This window comes from Gobio gobio (genome assembly GCF_949357685.1).
Source record: "Gobio gobio genome assembly, chromosome: 15".
NCBI lineage: Eukaryota > Metazoa > Chordata > Actinopteri > Cypriniformes > Gobionidae > Gobio > Gobio gobio.
Window position 1 is genome coordinate 22,416,561 of NC_137108.1, and position 25,098 is coordinate 22,441,658.

General features: G+C 37.9%; 1 protein-coding gene across 1 annotated transcript in view; it reads right to left on the reverse strand.

Annotated features, from left to right (window-relative positions):
• Positions 1-1,683: 1,683 nt before the first annotated feature.
• The window catches only part of col14a1a (collagen, type XIV, alpha 1a), a 161,188-nt gene continuing 137,773 nt past the window's right edge, over positions 1,684-25,098 (reverse strand). The window contains exons 40-48 of the mRNA XM_079836357.1: positions 21,670-21,723; positions 15,168-15,221; positions 14,865-14,936; positions 12,237-12,272; positions 10,794-10,860; positions 9,815-10,003; positions 7,685-7,762; positions 7,000-7,155; positions 1,684-3,459 (exon numbers count right to left, since the gene is read on the reverse strand). Coding sequence (XP_079692483.1) covers positions 3,431-3,459; positions 7,000-7,155; positions 7,685-7,762; positions 9,815-10,003; positions 10,794-10,860; positions 12,237-12,272; positions 14,865-14,936; positions 15,168-15,221; positions 21,670-21,723 — 735 coding nt within the window. The 3' untranslated portion in view covers positions 1,684-3,430. The remainder of the gene's footprint in view (positions 3,460-6,999; positions 7,156-7,684; positions 7,763-9,814; positions 10,004-10,793; positions 10,861-12,236; positions 12,273-14,864; positions 14,937-15,167; positions 15,222-21,669; positions 21,724-25,098) is intronic.

The following is a 25,098-nucleotide window of genomic DNA, read 5'->3' on the forward strand; positions in this document are numbered from 1 at the left end:
TATTGAAGTCTGCTTAACTTATAAAAAAACATTGTGTTGGGATGGAAACGAAACGCCCTTGTTAGCCTCTGGTGTCTTATGCAATAGTTTTACCTTTTATATAAAAAATCAAAGAGTTTTCTTGTAAAAAAGTGAATTTAAAAAGCAGGAACTTCAGCTCATGTTCCATTATATGACCTTATTATACCAAACATGTTTATTCAAAAGAAAATTAGTTATTTTAAATATAAAATTTAATTTTTAAAACCATCTGTGGGCGACCAATTAGCAGCACACGGAACGGAAAACCACAAAGGCCAGACGAGACATCATCTCGAGTCATTGTTGCAGTACAGTTTTATTGGTTACAAAAACAAATAATAAAGTAAAAATAAATTACTTTGTAGATTCAAAGGTCTGGTGATGAGTCTTTCCACTGGCGCCCGCTCCACATGCAGTTTGATTTCCTTCTGAAAGGACGGTAGACCACAGGCCTAACTCTTAACTCTTCAGGACTCTTTCAGAGTGAGCAGACCCAATAGACACAGGACAGAGACACGAAAGGATGCCATGCTGAGCTCTTCTTTTATAGAAAAACAGTTTTGAGAGCTTTCACTGCATCCCCTGCATGACACTTCGTCTTACAAGACCATATGTAAAGGAAGTTCACATAAATGTGTGATAGTACATTTACGATTCAGACACATTGTGTGGTGTTACACAGGGTGTTACTGTGACGTACCAATGAAAAATGAGGAGATTATGTTTTGGTTCGTTAATAAGTGTGATTTAAGAATTCAGCTTTTCATAAATAACTGCTAGTGATAAGAACATCAAAAGCATTAATGGAGGTATTTCTTCTCTAAATTAAAATAATTTAAGCAGCCAGTTCCAGATAACTGCAAAATGCTGTAAACATTTGTGAAATTTGTAACATAATATGCATCACTAATTTGCACTTAAAAAAAATGCACAATCTGTACAGACACCCCCATTATCATTTACAAAAGATATGGACTACACAATTCAAAACCACTGCGCTGCAAGAATCCTTTTGTTAATAATTTTTTTGTTGATTTCCAAAAATATCTGTAAACATCCTTTAAAAAAAAAGCACAATTTACGTAAAGAGCAATATTGTGTAAGATATTAAGACTTGTTTTCAGAGAATAAACCTTTAAGTGTATTTTTATGATATTTTTTAAGCATAAATCTAAATATAGTGAGGGAAATGCTTTAAACATAAAGAAAAAAATTGCCAAGTGAAGTTTGGAATTTATATATATATATTTATTTATAGCTGTCAAATCGATTAATCACCTTTTAAATCAATTAATCGCATCAAAAATAAAAGTTTGTGTTTGCATAATATATGTGTGTGTACTGTGTATAATTATTAGGTATATAAATACAATCATTCATGTATATATTTAAGAAATATTTGCATGTATATACTGTATATATATTTAAATATTTTATATTATATATATAAATATAAACATTTTATATATAAATATATATTTTTTTTCTTGAATATATACATGCATGTGTTTGTATTTATATATACATAATAATTATACACAGTACAAACACATATATTATGCAAACAAACTTTTATTTTGGATGTGATTAATCATGATTAATCGATTTGACAGCACTATATATATATATATTATTTTTTATTTTTTTATTTATTTACTTTTTAATCTTAATATCAGATTTGTTTATTTACTTTTTAATCTTAATATCAGACACAATTTTGCTTCAAGCAAATATATCTTTTTTTAAAGAATGTTTAAATATTTTTTTACTGGACATCAAGACAAAAATACTCATTAAGAATTAATGTTTTTTTTATGTTTTCTTTCTTTGAACTTGCTTTTCATCTCATTGGCTACATGCAGCCTCACAAAAGACAGAAAAGTCACTGAAAGAGTATCGGCACAGTTTCATTTTCTAATCTTCTCCACACACCCACCCTTATAAGGATGCATATAGCAGGCACTTTTCGGATTTCCCTCAGTCCTATCCTGCAGGATATTCTGATGAAAAGTGTTTGTATGTGGACGGTTGGTTTGCTGGCCACCCAGGCTATTCGGACTTCTCTTGTACTTCCGACTCACCGATGCTCCCCTCTTCGGCCGTGCTGCGGGAGAAGCGACGCGTACCAGGTGACCTCATCTCCACCGTGTCACCAGGGTGGGCGGGGCCAAGCCTGGAGGCATGGGGGTCAGGGTAGCTGGGTTGGTAGAACTGAGGAGGGTAGGCACGGTAGCCACGGTAAGGGTCCTCGTCATCCTCCTCGTTGTCGTAGTTGGTGGCGGGGCCGTAGTTTTGGTAGGGGTTGGAGGGTAACTGTTGTACTATGGGAACATGGGGGAATTAGATCGGTTGCCATCTTTTTCAGTCACCACCACCAAGTGAGCAGGCGTTGAGTTAGTGAGAGAAGGAAATGGCAAAGAGATAAAGGCACAAAGTCAGATCGGAAAGGAAAAAGGGAGTTGTTATTGCAATTAGCTAAGTGTCGAGGGTTAGCTGGTTAGCATTACCCTGCTGGTAAGTGTTGATGTATATTCCGACAGAATGCAAATATTTCATCAAAACCTCTACTATAATGTCCACCTTATTTTTAACGTAAGAGCGGGTGCAGCCATTAGTAACTTGAATGTGCAAGAATTCTGGTGTCATCTGCTTCCAGTTATTTTAGTAGTACAAAAGTCTGTTATGCTGTTATTGTACACTGGTATTACTATATTATTAAAGTATCATTGCAATCATAAACACAAATTTGTAGAGGAAATAGTTCCACCATTTGCTTACTATTCTTGTAGTTATTTACTATAGTGGCTAATGAATCAGAAGTCTCACAGATTCACAGAAAAGAGCTTCAGCAAAATAAGGTGGAGTGACGGATCAATTTTTTTGTGTTGCCATCAGCCAATCAGCATAATCATGACATAATTTTCCTGCAGCTCCAGAGTGATTAGTCACACAGAATTTTATGGCTCAGGTGATTGGCTCAAAAAAACCTGGCTGCAGAATCGAGCACCCAGGAGCAAAGATGGCAGGTTTCAAATCACGTCCTGATTTGAAAGCTAACGGGTGGCTTTCTCCAGTTATTATAGACCTCATTGGTTTAGACGTGGGTTTAACGATCTCATAAAACAAAATAAGAGCACATTAAAGCCAGAAAATGTTGAAAACGCCTCGTAGTTTGTCTGAAAACACTAGAATTGAGGTTTTGCATATTGCTCAGAAGGGGTTAAAAAGCATGAGGCTTAAATGGTGGTGACGTTTAGAGGGTTGGGGTTCCAGGTGGATGGGATTTTATGTTCTGGATTGTGTGAAAAACACCTTCCCCAGATACAGTCTTTGGTTTTGGCCCATGGAAGGAGGTGGGATGAAGAAATGAAGGGAGAGAGGAGAAGAGCAGGTGGCTCTCTACTGTTTCTCAGTAGTCATTCTCATACTGCTCTGGACCTTCACATGCAGGTGTGAGACAGTGATGCCCCGGTAAAAGAGGAGAGAGACAATATGGTAAGTGTGAGCCTGATATAACCCACATTATGCTTTCAGCAACACCTCGACTGCCAGACTCTCTCATCTTAAAATCTTTACATAGTGGCATTTCAGAAAGTCAAGGATTCTCAATAAGGCATTAAAACCTGGTCAATACACATAAAACTTACATTCTCTCATTAGAAATGAAGTATTATCCCAGAGAATGAGGGCCGGATAAGTTACAGAGCCATTTGCAATACTATTAAGCTGTGTTGCAAGATTTTATGCTGACTGAAAGCTTAAAGCTATAACCTTTATAGATCTTAAAAGTGTTGATGCAGTATTTCATTTATTGAGTGGAATATTACACTGTCATTTAACAGCCTTACATGGCAGAAACCCCAGAGAAAATTAGCATTTTTTTTCATAATACAAAACTGCAATAATCCGTGAGGCGTTCAGTAGAAAGCTTCGCTAGGATCTGATAAATCAATTATATAACAAAGAGTGCTGTCCATTTCTGTCCAGCCTTTCTCATATTAAAATGGATACTGAAATACAAAGATTTTGTAAGTACACAGCTTTCTCCTAAACTTTGAAAGCATTCTCCATGAGAAATTTATTAGTAGAATAATTGTTTGGGAAGGGCCATTTTAATAGGACAAAAATCTCTTGAATCGGACCACAAGCTAGTTTACAGCAATGGGTTTGCCATTCATGGGCAGTTATGGAAATACAATCTCAAGTGAGAATGTGCAGAAGCACTTCAAAAGGCCACAGAGAATAGCAGCATGGAAGATGGTGCGCTATGTTCTCTCATCAGTTTGCTCTATTGTGATTATTATCAGTGAAGCCTGAAGCAGTTTTAAGCCCACAGCTCAATAAGGACTCAATAACAATGTCCCTGACTAACTGTTTATTTGACTTTCAGATGAACAGTATCCATGGTTACCCTGATAACTACATGTACATTTCATTGGGTTTCATTCACTAACAGGGCATATGCACCTATTTGTGCACAAAACGTGAATGTCTGTCTCTCTGTCTGTGTGTCTACCTGCCCAGCTAACAGGGAACGATAGGACTTTAGTTAATGTTCTGGCAAGGTTCTCTAAAAGTTATGAAAAAACATTCCAGTAACGTTAACAGAACTTTTGTTCAAAGTTATCTGGTCTTTAATAATGTTAGCAAAACATTAGCACAAAAAACAGTTATTTACACTTCATTTGTGGACGTTTTCCTGAAACATTTACGTTAGTTTGTATTTATACTTTACTACTTTTTCAGATGGTTCAGCGAACATTCAAAAGTAACGTTCCCATAATACTTGCAAAATGGTAAAACAGTGAAAGCATTCCCTTAATTCACATAACCAGGGTTTGAAATTAAAGGGGTCATGAACTGGCTTTTTATTTATTTTTTATACTTATGACGTTTGCATGGTTTTTACATTCAAAAACATTATAATGAATAAGTAATAGGCTATTTTCTACCCTGGTTTTGACCCTAGCTTGGTTTTTATGGGTGTGCCGCATTGAAGACTTGGAAGTAAACACCCACTACTATGATTGGATAACAGTTTTGCATATTATAATGAGTTTCGACTCCCCATCAGTACACGTTGGGAATTGTTTTAAAAACTTCCAATGTGGAAAAACGGCAACCTGAATGATTTGCCCATACATGTTCGACCCAGAGTTGCAAGACAATGAACCACCAACAGCACCTCAAATACAAGGGATACTCCAGCCTGTGACAGTGTGGTAAGTTATCGTTAATTATGTTTAGTTAGACACGTACACATAATCAAATGATATAAAACTTGTTTACAAAATAATCTGCGGTGAAATGAAGCGAAGAAACGCACAGTGTCTTACCCATGTGACTCTTCATTAATAATAAAGTTTAACCACGCATTGCTATTATTGGAATCCGAAGGAAGCTTATGCAGCGACTGAGTTCTTCCACAACCAGGCACTGCACACTATTTTGTGATCTTCAACAGCATGTTTTTTCTGCTTGGTAGCTCGATCCGGTTTAGCGTCACGTAGGCCTATGTTATTTATGTTACATGCTATATGCAAATTGGTGGGCGGGGCTACAGAATTTGGTCTTTTGTTGAGGCGGCATTTCCCTGCTCTCTGATGTCACAGGGAGGCAAATTCAGAGATCCCTCGTTTGATGAGCCAGTTGTCAATAAAAGCTTTTCTTTGACTAACAAGGAAGTTTTCAGCTCCGAAACAGGATATTCTTATATTACGATGACCTTTTATATATCAAAAGCTCAAGGAAAAGTTGATTTCTCAATTCATGACCCCTTTAACACCTGCCAACCCGCAAAATGCGGGTAAAAATAAACTGTGGCGGTTAACGCTGTCAAATCACTAGCCAATTTGGTGGGTTACTTTATTATGATTACTCACTTTGCTGGGGAAGTTTGTGTTATCCTCACAGATTTAGTGCAAATACCTGAATAGTGAGTGATCATGATATATTATATACAGCTTGCTGTGCATATCTGGCTTACTTTAACATACACGTCAATATGCAAAAAATAACGTCGCACTTGTACATTTGCATTGAAGCAATAGCGAATATTAAATAAACAAAAAAAACAATAATGTGGTGATTCAGCGAACAGCACTTCATTACTGACACAGACTCTGAAGATGAGAGCTCTGACATTTGAGCATTTGGCTAACAAAAAATAAGTTATTTTCTAACATCCTACAATTTTAGCACACCCATGACTTATCCTGAGACCACAGGTTTGTTTTGTTCTGCGTAGTGTTTGATATTCTTTGTACTGTATTGATATTTCCACCTAAAATACATTTTAGGTGAAAAGGATGGGGATGAAAGAGGAAGGGAGGAGATGGCTTGGATGACAGGATTTAGTTTGAATAAGAAATTAATGCATGAAATACACATTTTATAATAAATATAAATATATATATATATATAAAAGCTCTGACATAGTTAATCTGTTTTTTTGTTTGTTTTTTTGGCTAGTAGAAGTTCTGATTGGCCGATAACTTAACAATTTAGTAGTCTGTCTGTCTGTCTATCTATCTATAGTCCATCCATCCGTCCGTCTATCAATTTAAACAGATTTCAATCCATCTGTATTTGATTCTACTTATAATCAAATTCAAATGTCAACTCTACATTATGTTTGCTACCTCAATTCTAATTCAGGAAGTGGAGTGGAGAGCTGATTTGACTGGAGCTGTTTTTTATATTGGTGTGTCAAGGCATGTGGGTGGGTGTTATGCTAATAACTGCTCCATATCTGCATTCATCAACATAAGAACAAATACATCCATATGCCCATTCTGAATCTGGTAGAGATTTCTCCAAAGAACCTTTTTTCAGATTTTTCATAAGATTACTTGAACACAATTATTAGTGAATTAGACCCACTGGATGTATCTCGTAGAATAAGTTTTGAATGAATGGAGAAACTTTGGCAAATAGAGGGAGTTTTTGGGAGACAGAAGAAGAGAATGAGAGGATTACCTCCAACGTTGTACCCGAGGCAGGAGTTCTGATCGCAGTAGCCGGGGGGTCCAGCAGCACCAGGGCTACCAGGGGTACCTGGACGACCTGAGGTGCCTTGAATTCCAGGTCTCCCTGGAGGGCCCTGACTTCCTGTCCGACCTTCTCCAGGAGGCCCTGAGAAGGATAAAACATTGTGCATTAAAATCTGCCTCATAAAGCCCCTCTGAACTCCACACCCATAGTGTGTCTGGATTTCTTCCTCACAAAATACAAGTTTTAGCTTTTGCCAGTCCACATCCTTCTCAGATGTCACTAGTTCTTACAGCTATGTTGCTTCAATGAATCTCATTTGTGAAGAGTATTGATCAAAGCACAATTAACAGAGAGCCGTCGCTGACATTTTTCAAAGCCTGCCGACCAGTCGTACTGCTAAAATCGATATGAAAACATTTCTCTCTGACCTAAATATTGTTTCAATATCTGCTTGATATTCTAGACAGGAATCCAAGGAACCAAAAGCAGATCAAGATGTGTGTAGAGGTTATTAAAAGTTTGCAAGCTTGTGTTTTCTTTGACAGAGCACATTTAATAATGGAAACTCCTGTAGTCTGTGCAATATGAAGAACTGTAATTAATTTTTACTACTTGAGGACAAAGAAGTCATTGATTTTGACTTAAATGTAACATTTGAACAGTCTCTCACCTGGGGGTCCTGAGGGACCACGAGGGCCTTGTGTCCCTATCCCTGGACTGCCCTTCTCTCCCCTTTCTCCTGGGAGACCTAGACAAAGAGACAGAGAGCTGTTAGAACACAAAAACCCATCTGAAGTAACTGTGTCCTTCTCTGTCCCTTTGATTTAACCCATTCCACACCCCTAGAAGACTATAGGGAGAGGAATAAAAGACGTGGCTGGTGTTTATAACACATTCTGACAGGTTTGTTTGTAGTTATCAGCTACAGCAAAAGAGAAAAAGTTGACTGGATATGAAAACAGCAATCCAGGTGGTCACAAAAAATGACCTTGAAATAAATGGAAATGCTAACAAGACTTGAGATATGTTTTGTCTCTAAGGTTCTGAACACTCTAAATGTAAGCCCCATGGGCAGTCTGATCTTCATCACCTAAAATTAAAAACATCACCAAAAATTATAAACACAAGACAGACAATCTACAAGAGAACCTCTGAATGGGATTCCTCATTATAGGCTCCATGTTAACATAAACAGACTAATACCCCCCCATATGTTATCCCTCATTAGCAGATCTGTTTTGCCCTGAATGCATCATATCCATGCTCTGCATGTTCCTCTTTGATATCTGAATGTTTGAGTGCGCAGATCTGAAAGAAGAAGCAGTAATGATGGTGAAATTTCTCATGCTGAAACTAAAGGCTGTGTCAGAGCTGTCCTACTTGCGGACAGGAGACTAAGCACTGTGGACACACTCATTATAAAGAGTTGCTTTAGCCAGGGGGGTCATGTAGATCCAGTTACAGATTGTGTGCATTCTTATTTAAGGGGGGAAAAAATCCAGACTTAAAAAAAAAAATAATATTCACACTAAATATATACACCGATCAGGCATAACATTATGAGGGGAAGTGAATAACTGTCCTGTCCACCACCGAAAGCGGCAGAAGTGGGCACGTGAGCATCACAACTGGACCACGGAGCAATGGAAGAAGGTGGCCTGGTCTGATGAATCACGTTTTCTTTTACATCACGTGGATGGCCGGGTGCGTGCGCGCCACTTACCTGGGGAACACATGGCACCAGGATGCACTATGGGAAGAAGGCAAGCCGGCGGAGGCAGTGTGATGCTTCAGGTAATGTTCTGCTGGGAAACCTTGGGTCCTGCCATCCATGTGGATGTTGCTTTGACATGTACCACCTACCTAAGCATTGTTGCAGACCATGTACACCCTTTAATGAAAACGGTATTCCCTGGTGGCTGTGGCCTCTTTCAGCCCTGCCACAAAGCAAAAATGGTTCAGCAATGGTTTGAGGAGCACAACAACAAGTTTGAGCTGTTGACTTGGCCTCCAAATTCCCCAGATCTCAATCCAATCGAGCATCTATGGGATGTGCTGAACAAACAAGTCCGATCCATGGAGGCCCCACCTCGCAACTTACAGGACTTAAAAGGATCTGCTGCTAACATCTTGGTGCCAGATTTACCACAGCACAGCTTCAAGGGTCTAGTGGAGTCCATGCCTCAATGGGTCAGGGCTGTTTTGGTAGCAAAAGGGGGACCAACACAATATTAGGAAGGTGGTCATAATGTTATGCCTGATCGGTGTATATGTGTGTGTGTTTTGCAGCATCTTTAAAGTAGTTGTTTTAATCTTACTAAAAAGACAGTAGTTTACATATTGTTTATAAACACAGATTTGTGAAGGAGAAATGGTGCACATATAAGAAATGGGACTTAATCGGATATGGATTGGGTCACTTTGGGTCATGCTATTTGGTCAATAATATTATTATAGCTTCAAGAACACTGCTTAACCTTAAGCTGCAGGGGCAACATTTCTCTCGAGGACCATTAACTAATCATTCTTCTTACTACTCATACTAGATATGAAAGTAATCCAGTATACACTGTACATTTTGTGAATGCATCTAAATACCCCATTGACTACTAATTTTGCTATTATTTGCAAATATTCACACTATTTTACACAATTATATCTTTAAAAAAATTCACCATATGACATTTTTTCAGTTTCAGCCTTTTTACCCAACAATTTAATGCCAACAAATTCAAAACACATGCATGCAGTTCACAGTATCTATCAATGCAGTAGGTTTCAAATGGAAACAATTTTTTACCTCTCTCTCCTGGGCGGCCATTTTGCCCACTGGCTCCAGGGAATCCTGGTCTGCCAGGAGAACCCTGCTCTCCCTGTGGCCCCGGAGATCCCGGCCGACCAGCCTCACCCGGTGGACCTTGTACTGTCCGTACTGAAACAGACTGACTGGGAATCTGGTTCAGGATAGAGTTGTAGCGAGACAAGTGACCTAAAGGGGAGAGAGGAAAAAGAAATTAGGTAAGAAAACATTAAATTTGTGGATCAGCAGAAGTTATATGAAGTTATATGAGTCACGAGTTTGGCAAATGAATAGGTGAATTGGTGCCCAAGCGACATTTCTTATTATTATAACATTTAAAACAGTTCTGCTGCTTAAAGGTGCTGTATGTATTTATTAATTTTTTGTCTGTTCTAAAGCATGAAAATACCATAATATTTTTGCAGATATTTAGGAAACATGCTATGTTCACATACTTATTTCTCCGAAAAATAATGCTGCACAAATTTACTCTACTTAGAAATGTGCGTTCCGTGTCTGTGTGATCCCGCCCACTGCCAATTTAACCAATAGTATTTTGACACCCCAGTTGCCGGAGAAAAAAAGCCCCCAATGTATTGCAATCATGGAACGCAAAACTTGGATAAATCCTTGATCTGTCCATAATCTGGCAACCCGCGTGAGCATTGAATCTGAGGAGATGGTGGGGGAAATTACTTTCTCCAATTTTGGACTGCAATACCAATTCAACCGCTATCTGTCAATATTATATACTGCACCTTTAATATTTTCTTTGTGGAAACTGATACATTTTTTGCATGATTTTTGATAAATAGAAAAAAGTTTAAAAGAACAGTATTTATTTGAAAAGAAAATCTTTTGCGGCAATATAAATGTCTTTACTGTAACTTAGGTTTATTTAATGCACTCCTGATTAAAAGTAACAATGTGTGTGTAAACAAGGAACTCGCAAGCCAAAATATACACATTTTCAACTCACTCTGAATAAGCTGTTCACAAACTTGTCGCGCAATGGCACGGACAGCGGCCTGGGACTGCATGTCACCCTTCAGAAACAAACATGGGATTAAAGCAGGGACTTACAGTGTCACATTTTTTTCTGTCATTTTAGTTGAAATGTTATAATCATTTAACCCGTTGGCATGTGTTTGAACAAAGCTACAACAAAGATTCAACAAAGATTCAATTCTGCAGCACAATCTTTATGTGAATATTTGTAGTAATAAGTCATTATAATTTTTTTAAGATATGGGCTTGATAAAAAAAAAAAAAAATCATATTGCTCTCTTAATTATGCTTATGCTTTAGTTGCTGTGCTTCTAAAAAAAACTTTTAAAAAAACCTGTGGACAACGCGTGGGGAAAAAAAACGCAAAAAAGCAAGAGGAAAATCAACAGTTCCTTTCTGACTTTGCCTGATTTTTTTTTTCTCTGCTACACAAATCATGTGTCAGTTTTGTTTTTATCAATCTGCCAGAAAAAAAAAAAGTTGCAACAATGAAAGCTTCAGAGCAAAAACAAGAGTAGTCTCAAACTTTTCATTTTATATTAGTAGGCTACATTTAACTTGATATTAAAGAGTATTATTTTAAACAGATTATTGATGCAATTATTAGAACGAGCAACCATTTTGTTGTACGCCAAACAACAGGAAATAATGATAATAAAGGGGTGGGGGTCCAATTCTCACTATTAACTACTTGCTTATAATTAGCATATTACTAGGATATTGGCTGTTTATTAGTACTTATAAAGCACATATTAATGCCTTATTCTGCATGCCCATATTCAACATCCCTAATCCTACCCAATACTTAAACTTGTGTTAAAAGTGTGACCAAAATGACACAAAATTAACCATTTTAACCATACTGTTCTGTGTAAAAAATGAATTTTTCAACCCACTAGCATCAGTATTAACACCTAAAAAAACAAGCATTCAGCCTGGATTAAGACCACAAGCTGCTGTGACAAAAACCAAGAACACACAAATACGCTTTAGCTGCTTTACAGGGAGCCTAATAGCCTGTACAGCGTGGGTGTTTAATTCACCCAATTTAACACTCTCCACACGCCCTTTGTGTGGTAGACGGTACCACAGCAGTGAAGAAATCAGAATAAAAACACAAATATATTGTTGTGAAAGCTCCGGACCGAGTCTTACTGTGAAGCTTGATAGACAACTTTAGCTGTACCAGTTCTACTCTTAATGCTCCCGCAGCGGTTGAATTAAAAACCCCACGCATATAAAGAGAATGTGAATAAGGGAGCTATAATTCAGAGCTGCAGCTGTGATTTTTATCAAGAGGCCTGTCAGTGAGCTGCTTAATCCTGCCGCTGATAAACCACCATTATGTGTGCCACTGAGTGCCACCACCCCAATCTAAACTCCATGACAGTTTAGATGCAGATTGGAGACTCACTCTCTCTCCTCGTTCGCCTTTGGTACCGGCAGGCCCCTGCAAAAAGAGAAAACGAGAGTGAAGACAAACATTTCTCAATTCTCTGTGAGTCACCGATCGGAGAAGAAAATGACAAAAGAAACACAAAGGCATTAATGACTGTTTGGAGAGGGAGATTTGAATGTGAGAGCGGACCAAATTGATCACGGAGCCAAAGGCATAAAACGGATGCATCGCTGACCTAATGTGTTGGAAAACAGACAGGGATTTGTGGCCAGAGCGCCGTGGCTGCTAAACAATTCTGATATCATAACATCTGTGTAAAAATGAGATGTAACCCTCACTGGAGGCTCTGGGGTGCATAGACACTCATCGTGAGGTTATGTTGCTGCTGTGCCAGAATGTGTGAGAATATGATCATAGTTTATTTAAAGTACTGCGTGTAATTTCACACATCAGAGCAAGAGGTTATGGCTCTATATCTCCATTGTAGTAGAATTAACAAAGCCCTGCTCTACTATAAACTGGGTTACAGTTGATCATAAACCTGTCATCTTACTGACAATCTTTCTTCCAGGGCTTATAAAGAGAAAGATGTACAGGTTTCAAATCAGCGTTGAGAGGCCACGCTGCAATCGAGCTCTGCAGATGTTCCTCAAGACTGCGGTGAAGCATATGGTTCTATTTTACAAATCTCTGAGAACTAATGCAAGGTAATAGAGCTCTAACATTAATACAGGTGTCACGCAGCAGGAAACTAATTGAGACTGATGTTAATTCAGATCACTGAATCCCTCATGTGCTTCTAACATACACATGAGGAATAAACATTTCAGTCCGAGGCTCTGAGTAAACAATAAAGTACAAAGTAAACACTTTGTAGCTCCCTCTCTCTCTCTCTGACCGGACTTCAATAAGTGTTTCATAGACAAAACTCTAGCAGTCTGTAGGATATACAGTATCTCATGTGGAGCTCTCCAGCATTCATTAATGATTTCTAGGGATAAATAAAGTGACTCCTTAATTCATGATAAATAGTGTAGATACATTTCTAGCTTCTACACCTATGAAGGAAAATCACCCCTGGTGAAAAGATCAGGCTAGTCCATGCTGGTTAGTGCAGGACAGGTTTGGTGTTTCTCCAGCACGAGGCCACTATCCAACCAAATTTAGCTCCAATCCTAAACGCACAAGCTAATGAATATTTCAGGATTAAACTTCCAAGCAAGCGTGTTCGGGCAGGTTTGAGCTAAACTCAATGGGACATTGGCCCTACACGGGTGGAATTGGACATCCCTACTCCAGCTGGAGGACCATCATAATCATTCTGTTCAATCAAATCTTGTTTGGCCAACCCGTATGTCTTTCTGGCACATATGGTTCACCAAGGCAGAGCCCAACAGTAAGGATTTTTCTGCTGTAAACTTGTGCTAAATGTGCTAAAACTTTTCTGAGAGTTGTCATATTTGAAATATACAGAAAGCTATATAAAAAGAGAACAAGCAGGAAAATATACAGCTATAAAATGATGGCATACAATGAATAACATTACTGACATTCTTACTAGCAGCACAGAAAACTAAAAATCTAATTTTTCAAGGCATAATAAATAATTTCATTGAAAACACCAATAATTAAATTCTTTCATATATCTAGTTCAGTCATAAAACTCTAGATGACAATGGCTGATAAGTCTTTTAAATGCAATCACATTGTTTATTCAATAGCGCAAGTTTATTGTCCTCTGCTGATTCTGCAGGCAATGACATTGCTTGCTCAACATTTAAATGGTCTGGTCCAGTGTTGCTGTAAGCTGGTTATATTTCCTGGTTTCCTCTGAAACCCTCCACCTCCCCCAACTCCACCTGTCTAGAAATGCTACGAGATTTTTGTAAGTCTGTTCATGCAGCAGCATATCTTACACACTCTCAGCAGCGTGTCTGTGTATCTAATAGCAGTAGCACACTTCTATACTAGTCTGCCAAGACCAAATACATTAATATTGTCATATCCATCAATTTGCTAAAACTGTTCTGAGAGTAATTGAAATATAGATACATTTACAAAAAAATGCTGTTTCATATATAAAAAGAAAACATGAACAAGCTGGAAAATATACAGCTATAAAATGATGGCATACAATGAAAAACATTACTGACATTCTTACTAGCAGCAAAATGGATAACAATGGATGTAACAAATGTAAGACTGAATGTAAGGTGGCAACACAGACATGGTGAAAGTTCTGTCAAGTGGCCTGTCTAGTGCTGGCCCTGGACCAGCTGGCCATCCTTATTGTTGAGCCCTGCCAAAAGTAGGCTTTCTGGTTAAGCTAGTTGAGAAGCCTAATGAGAACATCAGCACACCAACAGCAAAACATGCTGGTCACCAACTATGCTGGTCTTTTTTTCATCTTTGGGTGGTCTGGTACCTCAGTGAGAATAATTCTGGAATCTGACACTCAAGATAATCACTCAGTGGCAGGACAGTCTGCCAGAATTCAATGTGCCTTCTATTAACCACCCCAAAACCACATTTATAGAAATGAGCCCAATAATATCCGTAAGCTGAAGAAACCTGAAGGCATGACCAGCAGTCTACAACATTCTGAGTTCAGTTTGTTCAACATGACTGTATGGCAATACTCACAGGTTGCCCCATATCACCAATTTGCCCTGGTGGTCCACTTGATCCTGGAGCCCCAGGAGCACCAGGGCTGCCCTAAAATGAGATATTGAGAGGACAAAAAGTTCATGACCAAGTCTCAGAAAGACTTCAAGAGTCTAGTGCAGGGGTGCAAAAGTCAGGTCCTGGAGAGAAGACATACCTGTAATTTTCAAATAAGCCTGAAAGAATTTAGTTGGATCAGGTGCGTTTAATTAGAGATGAAGCTAAACTCTGCAGGGCTGTGGTTTTGCACCCCTGATCTAGTGATTTTATCATGTTACATACCATTGGTCCTGGGGGGCCCAGTCGTCCCTGGGGTCCATCTTTACCCGTTAGACCCTAAAAGAAAGAATTTCTGATGATCACTATGCTTTGTTTAAAATACAAATCTGTCGGACATCAATATAAATACAACACAAGATCTTCTTTTAGCACAGATTATGAACAGTAAAACCGGAAGGTCTTCTTAAGGAAATCTAAAGGAAAGATTTCCTTCTAAAGGAAGGAACACATTATGGCAGTGTTTATCAACCGTTTTGAGTGGGTCTGAGTGTGTAGTCAAAAAAACAACAACAACAAATGTAACTCGAATTGTTTTTTCTAATCCTGCTGACTCTTCTGTCAAACGCAGTTTAGGTAAAGAAAGAATTAAGTGAAGAATTCAGTATCTGCTGTTGGATGAGATGTTGTCAGGCTGTTTGTCAGTGTCATTATTCTAACATCATTTTCATAACTTGTTACGAAATAAAAATGTCTCTCACTTCAGAAAATCAAACTTTCCTGTCCTGTCAGACGTTATACTGTGCTCACATCGTGCACTCTTTAATTGCGAGTGCAAATGTGCCGGCACATGCTATCAAACACTTCACTATATATAAAGAGCAAATACAATTCAGAGCATGCAACATCCTAGTTACGCTGTCAATTAGGAAGTCATGAAATTACCAAAGTACCAAAGTAACTGGTACACCGTGTGTTAGCTGGGTATTGTGCATTTATCATGGTAAATGTTTAGTTACCCACATTCTTGAAAATATCTTCTTTTGTGTTCAACAGAAGGACAACTTGAGAGCAAGTAAATCATGACATAATTTTATTTTTGGGTGAACTATCCCTTTAAGTCTAACATCTACTTATAATGAAACAAAGTTTTAATTAGGTGGCTAAATGTTGTTGTTGTCATTTTGTTTTTGTGTACCACGGATGAGAATCCTGTGGGCACCCCTGTTTTAATTAACAAGCAAAATGACACTCAAACTCACAGTTTGAATCAGCCTGACAAAACTTACTGAATCCATCAGCAACTCACTAAATGAACAGCATGTGTTCAACTCTGGCTGACCTCTGTATATTCATGGCATTAACTTCTTTTGGAACAGTTCAACAGCCAGCGATTCCAATGCAAAATACCAGATCTACAACGCTAACAGCAAAGTAACAACAGAACAGGTGGAAATGAAGGAGTAGAATGAACTCCTCTTGAAGAGACACTAGACTACTGTTTTACTGTAGAATGCTGGGATGCACTGAAAGTACCTCAGTAGGGGATAGGGACTCAACAACAACAACTTACTGTCAGATCTGTCTGCACAAATTATATAATACAGTTCTGGCTGCTCCTTTTTAGCCAGTGATCCAACTGAGTCTAAGTGTTCTTCCACTCAATACGCTTAATTGCCCAAAATATCAGGCTCTTTTGGGAAACAGTTCAGTGGAGGGAAGGGAAAACAATGTAACATTCAAAACGCCTCAAGTGTAGCATACTTTTGGAGTACCGCACTTCAAGAGCGTAAAGCCTCTGAACAGTTTTGGTGCACGCAACATATGCAGTCCCATATGAGTGCTTGAGGTCATATAAGTTTTTCTCTCTCTCTGTGTGTCGCGGTGGATACGAACCTTCCTCAAGAGATTCCAAACTTTTGAGCGGTAGTGTATTCAACAAATATAATCTAGTTAAAAATGATCAGGGCAAGTTTTTCACAAAATGAACACAAGATAGATTTAATCATTTCCATTTATATTCTCCAATGTAGCAATAAACCTTCCCAGAAATTAATCAAACGCTTTTTTTCTGCATTTATATCAAATATTGCTTCATTTTACATTGTCAGCAAAATGCTCCTCTTTTTCTGGCCCTTTTGTAATGTAACCTCATGGGAGAGATAACATTAAAGGATTAGTTCACTTCAAAATGAAACATTTTCATCCAAGATGTCTTTCTTTCTTCAGTGGAAAATAATTTTTTTGAGGAAAATATTTCAGGCTTCGAAGGGCTTCAAAGGGCTCTGCACGATCCCAGCTGAGGAATAGGGTCTTATCTAGCGAAACCATTGGTCAATTTATAATTATAATTTTTTTTAAATGTATATACTTTTTAACCTAAAAGCAGAGCCCTTCTGAAGCCCTTCGAAAGTGCTTTGAAACTGCATTGATTTGGACCTGAATACTTCAATTGAAGTAAATTATGTGAAGAAAAATCCTGGAATGTTTTCCTCAAAAAACATAATTTATTTTCAACCGAAGAAAGAAAGACACAAACATCTTGGATGAGATGAGGGTGAGAAAATTATCAGGAAATTTTATTTTTAAAGTGAACTAATCGTTTAAGGGCAATTCACTTTCAGAAGGCTGCTAGTTTGTTCTTTGTATATCAGGAAATAAAAGCTCCAGCGAAACTGGTGGTCTGATTGTCCAAAAACGCCACAGAGCTACACAATGCAGAATCAAGTGTTTATAACTGGTGTCATGCTTGGCGTCGCAATCCAAAACACACACAATTGCACTTTGAACCTAATGTCAATCTAGAAATGTCTCTTTTTACCATGTAATACAATTGTTCTATTGTCTCCATGAAGTCTATTTGTAGGTGAAAATCCCAAAAGTATCAAATAACTTCTTCAGCACTTCATTTGGTGCAACTTGCACATAAGACAACTCTTAGTTAACCTTGGAACAATAATAATATTCTTTACAAATGTTCTTTTTAGAGATTATCATAAATTCAAAGCCAAACATCTGCTTTCTTTGTTAAACTGTCATTGTGAGTTACTGTGTATGAAACCACAGCAGATTTATCCCTCAACCTGCTTTAAATCAGCTCAGTAAGCAGCAGTGTGGTCTGAACACCTCCATTTGTGCTGCTTGTTTTTCTTTTCTGATGCAAACTGACAGATTTATTCAAACATTTTCACTCAGGCTGCTCATTACTAAACAGAGATGGCGAACTTGGGCTCTCTCACCAAGACATTAACATTTAATTACACTACACAGCTTTGGGAAAGGTAATCGAATAACCACCTCATGCATATTTTTCATTACAGTTCACAAAATGAGTCTAGTGTTCCTTTTGTTCAGTCTCCAGTGGCATTTAATCTGTATAGACTACTATTCCATCTAGAAATGGCAATATTAAAGTTTAAACACCTCTTTATCTGTGACGAAACATGCAGCACAAAACACCCAGACTAAGAGGATGCAGTTATATTATATATAAATTACACGTGAGCTCATACCAAAATCACCTCAAGAATCTGTGAATCACAGGTGTGATTCTGTAATGTCAAATAAGGCTCACAAGTTGCTTCATTTGGTTTGGAGGCGAGGTACAAAATCAATAACGAAAACAAACACGTTCGGCGTTTATTATGACAGTCTAGCGGGGCAGATCTGATTAGTTCAGGTTGTGGTGTTATTGACTAGCAGTCCTTTAAACTGAATCTGTGAGTCGATGACTCCTTCAGCGTAATCAGATCTGTTCAGACACAGAAGAACACATAAGCTTCATTTGATGAGTTTTTTGTGGAATCATTCTTACACGGCAGGACTGAAAAGTGTTTTTACTTAATATAACTTAGGCCGTCAAAGTTAACATTTGCATTAATTGTGCATTAAAGAGTTAAAGGGGACATTGTATGCCCCTTTTCACAATCGCTGGTGTCCCCAAAATGTGCCTGTGAAGTTTCAGCTCAAAATACCCTCCCTGATCATGTATTATAGCTTGTCAAATTTGCCCCTATTTGGGTGCGAGCAAAAACGCGCTATTTTTGTGTGTCCCTTTAAATGCAAATTAGTTGCTGCTCCCCTCCCCCATCTAGCTTCGGATACGACGTCAACAACAAAACGAATCTCACTCAGCCTAAATGTCAGAAATAACCAGTTGTGGAGTGCAGCCTTACATGTTTGAACCGGAGTCGGACACAGATGAGAGACTCAGGAAGAGGTTTTAGACTGCACCTGGATGTTTCTGAATGGTTAGTGGATACATTTATGCAACGTTAGTTGTTGTGGAGTTACGTTGATTCAACTCATCGACTAGTATGTACCTTCATGTTAATCTATAAATTGTTGTATAGGTGCTCGTGTGGGAACGTAACACGTCCGTCACCCGACTATACAATGCATAATAAATGTGCGTGTATGAATTTCGCAGATGGTGAGCGTTTTCAGGATAAAACTAACGACACAGCTCTAGTCTCTGTGAATATAGTCAGCGACTATGGTAACTTTAGCCATATTAGCAGTGTTGGGAGTAACGCACTACAAAGTAACGCGTTACTGTAATTCCACTACTTTTAGCGGTAACGCAGAAGTAACTAAATATTTTTTTATATCAAGTAATGCAATTACAATTACTGAAATTTAAATGAGTTCGTTACTCGCGTTACTCTCTTTTGTAAAAAATTAACGCTTGCAGACAAGAAGCTCAGATCTAGGCCCTAGCCTGGCCCGTGTTTTTTTTTTCTTTCTTTCTTTCTTTTTTATCCTCCCTATTACACATTGTTGCTGCCATTAAAACAGTTCAGTTTTGTTTTTAATGTCAAAGTAGTTCTATTTCGTTTAGTTTCTTTATTAAGTTAATTTAGAAAAATGTTTGGAGCATTTTTTGTTTGTTCAATTAAAGTTTTTGTTTTTCAAAGTGACGCCCAAGCGGCCAGCGGCTTACAGCGAGTTAACCCAACGCTTTAGCCTCTCAAATCAACACTTGACTTGTCTTGCCTATAATAAAATCCATTGATATCAAACACTTCAAGCATCACAATGTTAGTTTAAACTACTATCCCCACCATCACCACCACCACAGTAAAAGGGCATTTTTTTATAAGTTGAGGTTAGGCGTAGGCGCTCGCAAACGAAACGGGCTACACAATCTAAAAAAATAAAAATAAAAACATGCAGGCTGTCTTACCATACACCTCTCCACAAAACATATATAATCTGATCTTCAATTCTCGTGCTATATGCACATTTAACGGAGTTCACGTCAAGAAAGCAAAAGATATGAGCTGCATTTTATGTATCAGTTAAAAGATCAAAGACCGCAAAATGAGAGCACTGCTAAGATCATTTAGTCTCATTAGTTTTAATAAAGATGATTGTGTTTTTGAGCATATAAGACTTACTTCAGTTTAATTTGCGGCAGGTTGCGTGTTGGCTTGCTTTACTCATTTGAGGCGACGCTTGTTGCACCCTCTGAATTGGTTTGTTTAAATGATCGGATTTAAATCCGTCTCGAAAAAATCTCAGAAGGCATTTACTTCTGGTCTTTTCACAATCGGATAGATATCTGGTCAGAGAAAACGAATGAAGTGAGCAGGTGTAAAAAGGCCATAACTCTCCCAGGCTATAGGCCTACTCTTCTAGCTGCGCCGAGGGAACACTCGCTTCGGCTGCTGGACACTAAACACTGTACTACTGCTTGATTTGAAGGCCTTTTGCCCTGTTTATTACAATAAATAGGTCTAAAATTTATGTTTATTGTGTTTGACTGGTCAGTACTGTTCATATTTACATTTAAAAAGCAGACATAAAAGTAACTTAAAAGTTACTTTCCCAAGCAACTAATTACTTTTGATATTCAGTAATTGGTAAAGTAATTCAATTACTTTTAAAAGAAGTAACTAGTAACTGTAACTAATTACTAATTTTCAGTAACTTGCCCAACACTGCATATTAGCCATACAGCATTCTAGAAAGCTCATTCAGTAAGGAAATTTGAAAACATTCACAAAATACGAAGTGCCATTCTTTCTTTTTCTGAATATGAAGTTAGAGCACAAAGTGGTATTGACCCTCGTTGGTGAAGCAACCATGCGTGATTTGGGGACACACATCTGTGTTCAAACACCTTATAAAAGTGAATTTTGCATAATATGTCCCCTTTAATCCTGCAAAAAAGAATGCATTAACGCCAAATTTATGCAATTTAATAAATCATGCTCCCTGACCAATATGGATATTCCGTTGTCATTTTCCTTCTTAGGGAACAATTGAAGTTGTTCCCTTAGAAGTGAAATGTCCAAAATATGGCGCTAAAAGCATGTTAAGTTTTACCCGTAACAGATGAACGTGAATGTGGCAACATTTTATTACGTTGGTTGTTGTACATATCGCGGCAATTCTGAATTGCAATGTCCAGTGAGTGGTGCTAAAAGGTTAATGCTCTATCGTGTTTAAAAATAACGAATACCACTGACCTCACTAAACCTTAAACATACCCAATAGTATTAACCAAAACATAAAAATGCATTTGCTGATGCAACCATGCCATTTTAGCTTGCTTCCATAAGTCTTTGAGCTCTTTTATCATGACTCATGTGTCACGGGACTCGTACTTGTGCTCCACATCGCAAGTGTAATGTTGTACCAGGTGAGCTACAGAAAAAGTCTGCTATGTCAGAAAATGTATTAGCAATCAGACCATGCTGGAATATCACACAAAATCATTTCTAATTGCAGTTTTTTTTACATCATACAGTATAGTTTGAATTGAGCTACAAAAGTTGCTTACTCTTTGTCCTGGAGGTCCATCTCGACCTGGTCCTCCACTGGCACCTGGTACGCCCTGAAAGTAAATAAACAATATATCTTAATCAATGACAAACATCGATGTTCACAAAATGCTTGGCCTTTGCTGAGTAATAAATGTCCGGCCCTGTTGTTTCATGTGACCGTAGCCATACACAGAATGTCTTCCATTTTCACCGGCTACAGTATTGACATTATTGAAGTGCTCAATCTCAGAGTTAAGGAGGTAATCGAAAGTGAGGACAGTTTGTGTGGTCTGAGTCATTGTGATTTGAAGAGCTGCTCTACTATGATATCTTAGATAAAAAGAACATAAACTGTAGCCTAGTCCGTGAAGAAAATCTGGTTGGTAACCAAAATACTGTGGGCTCCCTTGTGGAACACAAAAGAAGATATTTAAAAATATGTCTGTCCATGTAATGAAAAAAATCAATGTTTTGGATCCCATTGATTTTCACTGTAACAAAAACATTAATGAATGAAACATGATGAAAGCTTTGTGTTCCACAGATCAAATAAAGTCATACAGGTTTGGAAAGACATGAGTGTAACTATCCTTTTAAGTACTAAATCCACAGAAAACATCAGAATTATGACACAGTTTGAAATGTCTACCTCAGACGTCACTGCTTCCACCTTAAAAATTTGCATTTTCAATCTCTCAGTTGAGCATTTCTCTGCTTCACTTGCATCACTCTTTTAACAATCCCACAATCCCCAGCCGCTCAGCTCCTATAGAGTATGAACTGAAAGTGCCTGTTCATCTCTGGGTGGACAGGTAAAAATACATTGTTTTAGAAGAAACAGCCTTCCTCTTCATAATGATACAATATTTCATCGCTTCAGCTACAATATTACAAATCAAGACGTTCAACTCCACATCACCCCATACATCAGCGCCACACACTCACTGTCGCAAAGGCTAAAATGGGCTTCTTTCCTTCACGAGTGGACTCGTAATTCTGAAACTGTGTGTGAGGGCACCCCTAACAGTATTATATACTGGGCTCTCAGTGCCAGCGGCAGAGACAGACTGAGGAGGAGATGCGGCACATGATATGGAGGACTGGCAACCAGCAGCCAATAAATATAATTCACAGGCTGACAGGATAGATTAGACCTGAGTGAGAACTAAGAGTCTCTGCTGCAGTACGGCAAAGACCACTTCCTCCTTACTGCCAACATAACTCTGAAAGAACTCAATGCCTGGTGCTAATGGAAGCGAGGGTGCGGATGGCCCCTCTGCTTAAAGGAGGATATCCATCTCAAGCCAAGACATCTATACTGGAAGGCTGAGGACCGTATGTGTGTGTATTTGTACTTTGACCACTGGAAAAGCCAGGATGTTCTTTTCATCACCCCAGAGAACTCCAGGGGATTTTTCTTGAGTGGTTGTCATTGGCTTCACATCAAACAGTCATTCCTCAACAAATGGAACTGTCACCGCGAATGTTTTAGAAGCCTTTTGGTGACACTTTCAGCAGAAAACTAAACACCAGCACTTGTAGCAGAAAAGGGAGAATTTTAACAAGCTTCTGAAAGAAGGCTTTGGAAGCATAAAAGTCTAAGAGATCTGCTTGAGGCAAAAGTATGAATTCCATCCTGCCTGTCTTTTGAGTTTAGGCTCATTAGAGTCTCCCTAAAATAAGATTGTCAAATGACAATTTCAAACACTTGATTGTGATTAGCCGGTGGTGTGTGGTGGATTGGAATGAGTAGGGTTTATCTGGGTTTGGTTTAGGGTTGTGCATGCTTACTAGTTATGTTTTACAAGTACAAGTTATGTTTTAATTCAAATATTTTCTTTTTTGCCATGACGGACACTCCACACCCACCGAGTATTCGAGTACTTGTTTTTGAGAACTATCAGTAGGGTCAACGCTAGACAAAAATGTCCCTCCCTGGTTTGGTTCGCCAATGTACACTAACTTTCAAAAGTTGGTTGGTAGGATTTTATAATGTTTTTAAAAGAAGTCTCTTATATTCATCAGGCTGCATTTCTGAATTTATTTGATTAAACAAAAATACATTGAAATATTGTGAAATACTTATTTATTTCTGTGAATTTTCAGCATTCATTACTCCAGTGTTCAGTCAGTGTCACATGATCCTTCAGAAATCATTCTAAAATGCTGATTTGATGCTTTTTGTATCAATGTTGAAAACAGTTGTGTTTCATAATATTTTTGTGGAAACTGATACATTTTTTCAGCAAAAGAACAATTTGTTCCCCAAGTACATACTATGTACTTATTATAGTACAATAACTGGGTAATAACTAGGTACTGAACCTACCCCTAAACCGAACCTTAACCCATGTAGTTACCTTATAACCCAGTACTTTCTTAGGTAAGTACACTGTAAGTACACGTAAGTGCACTTACTGTAAAATAAAGTGTAATTTAACAATTTATTTGAAACAGAAATCTTTTGTAACATTAAAAATGTCTTTACTGTCTATTCGATCAATTTCATGCAGGCTAAACTTTTGAACAGTAGTGAAAATTATAAATGAAAACTCTTCAAGTCCCATTTGATGTTTGCACAAATGATTCCCAGTTAAAGGCACATGGAACAGCATATTATCTTATATTTGAGACAATCAACAAGAAACCAGTACTATAATATTAATATTGAAAAAAAAAAATGAATGAAGGTGCAGGGGATGTGAGGATACACCTTTAAATTTAACCAAACTGAATTGTGTCAAGATCATCATTTCATGCTAATTTTAATGTGAATAAAAGTGTTGGCGATATCTAAGTTGGTGAGTTGTGGTTCGGACCTCAATGAGAATACAAGGGTTTACATACTATTTGATCTCAAATGTTATAATATTTGAGTTATTTTATTTTTGTACTGACAATTATTTTCAAAACACCACATAATTAAGCTAATCATAATGTATAATTTGGCAGAGATTGAATTTAGTAACGAGTTAAAACCTGGTTAGTGCTACATATTACAATCCACAGTTACAGCCAAATTGTCAGTTGAAAACTGATCTGATAATATTTTTTTATATTCTGAAGAGGAGAATTTCAAAAAGTCATTTCTAATAAATCATACATTTCCTGCTTCAAATATTTGTCATTACTTCACAGAAGCGTATCCCAGTTCTAACCCTTCTCCCTAGCAGACTTCCTGCATTAACAAGCACGTTTCCAAGCTGAGTTCAGGGGAGTTAAGTAATTCATAAAGGCACTAGTTGATTCTATTAGGCAGCCAACTGAAGGACATTATCTATATTTGTATGTTCTCTTTTCTGGGAGCCAATTTTCTTAAATACAAGATAAGCTGCACATACAGACACACACATGCACGACTTATCAGTCATGAGCTACACACACGCAGGCACTATAATTATAACTCTCTAACGGAGGGGATGGGGTTAGCTAATGAGAGACCGTGT